This window comes from Heloderma suspectum, chromosome 4, assembly GCF_057233095.1.
Source record: "Heloderma suspectum isolate Gila_16-S chromosome 4, 16-S_ref, whole genome shotgun sequence".
NCBI lineage: Eukaryota > Metazoa > Chordata > Lepidosauria > Squamata > Helodermatidae > Heloderma > Heloderma suspectum.
Window position 1 is genome coordinate 60,774,883 of NC_139461.1, and position 4,772 is coordinate 60,779,654.

The following is a 4,772-nucleotide window of genomic DNA, read 5'->3' on the forward strand; positions in this document are numbered from 1 at the left end:
AAGTTACAGGTTCTGATTAATCTCTCTCTCTTTCTTTCTCTCTTTTAATGCGAAGTGGAGCAGAAAATATTAATCCACAGCTTTTCTTTCGCTTCCAGCCTTTCTCGCCATTTGAGGGGATTCGCGGGGAGAAATCAAAAAGAGCTACAGTACAAACACCGACCAGATCGTAGTGGAACCCGGAGTAGGCGAAGGCAGCAGGCGGCTGAGCCCCGTCCATCCCACTGCTACAATCCGGAGTCTGCAACCCACAGGCCCACACAAAAGGTGTGCGAACACGTGCGGGGCATTCATACAGCCAGAGTTGCCTTCCCGACCAAGTAGGTTCTAGTGGCTCTATGGGAAACGGGGACTTTTTGTCAGCTACCTGGCCACTACAGGTAAAGGAAAGCCGCCGCCGCCTATGGCACTTTTAGAGTTTTGCCAGGTGTCCTTACACACCTATACATGATTCCGAGTCTTTCCCCGTATTAACTCGGGCATATTTGGAATCATGCAAGAAGTGGGATTTTTCAGGCCAGCGTGTTCACCCCATATGAGGACAAGCTTCAAGCTTCCTAGTAGCGAGAAATCGACATCCCCTTTGTCTACCCCTGTATGTGTCCTAACACGCATCCTTGCCTGTTGCCTCCCCTTCCAAACACCGACGAAAAACAGGTGAACAACAACAACGTTATCTCAGCGCGCTTCTTCTTTAAACTACCCCGCCGCTGGGTTTTCTGGTCTCTGAAACAGGAGGAAAAGGGATGAAGCGGGCGCGCGGGGGAGGGGGCGCATTTCTTTTGCGCCTCTTACAAAGAACAGCGTGATAAAGATTTGTTCAAAATATTTTAATAAAGATTCTTTCCGACATAGATACACATACAAACCATCATACATCGCTGTCATCATCTGATTGACCTATTTAATATATATCACTCTTTACACATCCATGACCTGCCAACAGATCCATCATGGCACTCATTTTGCCATCCAAAGCTGACAGATTGAATTTGGATTATCAGCAAGTAGTGGAAAACACCAAGCCTGATAGAGGGGGTGGGGGAAAGATAAAGATTTTTCGGGTTCTACATTTGATTGGCAACGTGAGCCATATTCCAGTTCTGCCAAAGTACTTAGAGTTAAGACCATTCAAGTCTCCACTGACAGTCCTCTCTACAAAGTAGATGAATTTAAATGCTGATATATAAGGCCCAGACTCTAAAACACGCTTCTCATTAGAAATAAATTTAATTGGCTTAAACGGGATTTTCTTTCAAGCCAGTGTGTTTAGAAGGAAGGCTATTCAAGCGGCAATCCTATACCCACTTAGCCCCTGGGAGTAAACCCAATTCAACTCAGTGGGACTTACTTCCAAGTAAACATGTGTAGGAACACACTCCTGATCTCTGCCAGATCAACAGAGTCTGAAGCAGATTAAAACCTATTTGAACCTACAGTGCTAAGTACACTTAGCCAGAATCAAATTCTACTGGAATCACTGGGATTTACCTCCAAGCAAATGTGTCTAGGATCAGGGCAGAGACTGAGGTAGAACTGAGTTTGATTTAACTGGGTTGTTGTATGTCAGATGTTAATCATCTTAAAACCTCAGTACTTCAGCTTAAATGGGTTATGGACTGGGTGAGAAAGAAATCCATACAAACTCAGTTTGAAATCTACCTTGGAGAGAAACAAGTTCTCCTTTACTCCTTCACCTTCTATCCTTATTCGGGGAAATGCATGTGAAACAGCTAAGATGACCATCTTTAGCTAAAATAACTTTCATAATCAATATTTAAAAATCCAGCCTTCTTTCTCTTTGAGAAACCAAACACTACCATCTGGAAAAACCTTGTTTTGCAAATTCTTGACAGGAACTATTGCCTGATGTCTTAACACAGCAAATAACTAGAACCAGAGATCCCTTCCTACTGCAAAGAGTTTCTAGTCAGCAACAGTCCAGTTCATTGAGCAATGAAGAATGCACCTCTCCTCTCATTTTTGGACTGAAGCAATTTATTAAAGCTCAATTTATAAATACAGGGATGATGCAACTTAAAATCCAGACGACCTTTCATAAGCCTCAGCAGTTCAGATACATCAAGATTTCTGGTTCACATGTCCTTGGCAAATCAACTTTTTAAACACTTGGCACAAAGTTTAAGTGAATGGGAAGTTTAAGAAGCATTATTAAAAAATCACATAAGACCAATGACCTCAACACAGGATGAATATTATTGGTGTGAAAGGGCCATTGAAATAAATACCATTCTTCTTGTACACAGCATTGCAAAGTGAAAAGAAACGAGGTGCACATCTTTAAAAAATAAAATTAAACCTGCAATACTTCAGCCACACGAATAGGAGTTTGTCACCTCTTTTTAAGCTCACTCTCCGCCAAAACTTTGCGCATTTTCACAGGCTCAAAAGTTCAGAAAAAATAAAAAAATGCAAGTATTTTCAGAGCAATGTTTGCACGTGTCTAATCTCAAGAAGTCTGCATTTCAAGTTTGCTTGTTTCCTGGCTCAGAAGCAATAAAATAAAATAACGTTATTATTTTTAAAAAATTAAGTGCCCTTCTTGATTTGTCTGAGTTTACAATCCACCTTGCTTCCACCACATCTATCCCTTGCCCAAGAAGCCCAACCGACACCCCCTCCCAGTCCTTGGTTGCCTATAGCAAAAGTTCCCAATACTTGCAAGTTTTACAGAAACCATGTGGAGGACTGAGGATTTTTCTCCCGATCTACGATTTCTTTGTCCACACTCACCCAAAAACATACACCCCCCAAAACTGCGATTGTGTGTGTGCGTGCGTGTGTGTTTAAACGTCGCTGAGGTCTTAGTTGCACTATTGCCCCCTGATCATCCCCCTAAAGGCGGCTGTAGCAGAAGTCCTGCCAAGGAAAGAAAGGAGGGAGGGAGGGATCGGGCTGCAGTTCAGGTCTCTTTTAAGGCTTCTCCGTGCACTGTTTGCAGAGACTGGACGAGACGCTGTTGAAAATGGCACATTTCTCCGGGCACGAGGTGGCGGGCGGTAGGCCGGCGCTGAAAGGGTAGCCCGCCGCCGCCTGCTCATAGGCCCCGAGCGCTGGGTGCAAGGCGGCCGCCGCGGCCGCCGCGGCCGCCGCCGAGCTGGGCAGCGAGGCGGCCGAGATAGCCTGGCCCTGGTTGAGATAGGCGACGAGGCGGCGCATCTCGTCGAGGGCCTGCGCCTGCATGAGGATGTAGTTCTTGGCCAGCAGCAGCGTGGCGATCTTGGAGAGCTTCCGCACCGAGGGGCTGTGCGCGTACGGGATGACGGCCCGCAGCTCGTCGAGCGCGTCGTTCAGGTCGTGCATGCGCCGCCGCTCGCGGGCGTTGATGTTGAGGCGCAGCGCCTTCTGCTCCTTGGACTTCTTGCCGCCGCCGCCGCCGTGGTGGCTGTTGGAGCAGGCGCCGCCCTCGGGCGCCTTCAGCAGGGCGCCCCCCGCGCCCACGACGACGCCGGGGCCGCTGCCGCCGCCGGGGCCCCGCAGCAGCAGCTCGCAGCGCCCGTCGCTGTCGTCGTCCGGGCTCTGCTCGCCGCCGCTGCTCTCGGCCACCGAGCTGCGGCTCGTCGTGCTCTGCCCGTACTTGACGCACACCGAGCCGCCCAGCGCGTCCCCGGCCCCCAGCGCGCCGGCCGCGCCTTCCCTCAGCAGCACCTCGGAGTCGCCCGGCTCGTAGCAGCTGAGCGGGGACGGCGCTTGCCGCGCCTCGCCCCGCTGCGGCTGGCGGGCGGCCAGGTCGAGCCCCGGCGGCGCGCGGAAGGCGGACTCCATCCTCTTGGCCGAGGCGCTGAGGCTCTTGTGGAACAAGTCCTCATCCGAAGGCAGGCTCAGCGCCCTCTGCATGGTCCCAGCCGGCGGGCTCCCCTCCTCCAGCTCCTCCCGCCGCCCCGCGCCCCCCGCCGCCGCCGCTCGGCTGTCTCCTCCAAGGCGCCGGGCCGGGGGGCTGGCTCTGCCTGGGGCTGAGGTGGTCTCCCTCGGAGAGCCGCTCCGCGCTCTGCCGCTGCCTTCTCCTCCTCCTCCTCCCCGCCGTCTGAGGCTCTCTGAGGCGAGGCTGGTCGGCCGGCCTCTCCGGCGCGCGTTCGTTCTCTCCCCCGGCGCGCGTCTCGCTCGCTCGCTCGCTCGCCTGCCTCGTCTCGCCCGCCCGGCCGCCCGCCCGCTCTCCGCGCCTCTCTCCTGTCACCCAGCGAAGGGCTCAGGCATTGTGAGCTGCCGGCGAGCCTCTCGCGCCGTTTATCTTGCTTGGATTCACCTTCAAGAGATTTCCGGGACCCATCAGGGGAGGGGAGGAGAGAGGGGAAGAACAGGAGCGCGGGCGCTCGCTCGCTCGCTCGCTCGCTGCTGCTGCCACCGCCCGCCGCCGCCGCCAGCACCGCAGACGGGGGCGTCTTTTACCTCATTATCTCGCCGAGAAGGTTATTATGAAGAAGCCTCGCCTGTTGGGACAGAGCTTTCTACCCAATCAGGTTAACGTTTTAATTAATAGGATTAAAACGGTAACAAACGAGCCCAGGCGCTAGGCTTGGCCCGCAGTCTGAAGAGTTTTCATTTCACACACGCACACGCAGCCCGGTCTGGAGGAGACGAAGACAGGCGGCAGCTCGCGCTTTATAAAAGGCGCCTGCTCCATTATTCTCCCCGCCATCTGTAGGCACAGCTTAACGCATATGTTTGCAAGGCGTTGTGTCCTATTAGGAGCCCAACAACTGCCTTTAAAGCTTGACATGTGTGGCGACTTTCACTCCTCAGTGAGCACACTT

General features: G+C 52.6%; 1 protein-coding gene across 1 annotated transcript; it reads right to left on the minus strand.

Annotated features, from left to right (window-relative positions):
• Window positions 1–2,934: 2,934 nt before the first annotated feature.
• On the minus strand, window positions 2,935–4,020 carry BHLHE22 (basic helix-loop-helix family member e22). The gene has a single exon (XM_084848051.1). It carries the CDS (start codon window positions 3,856–3,858, stop codon window positions 2,935–2,937), a length of 924 nt encoding a protein of 307 aa, XP_084704177.1. The 5' UTR covers window positions 3,859–4,020.
• Window positions 4,021–4,772: the final 752 nt, after the last annotated feature.

What these genes read in the sequence shown, in the direction of transcription:
- BHLHE22 (XM_084848051.1), bottom strand. Translation starts at nt 3,858, where the DNA reads ATGCAGAGGGCGCTGAGCCTGCCTTCGGATGAGGACTTGTTCCACAAG.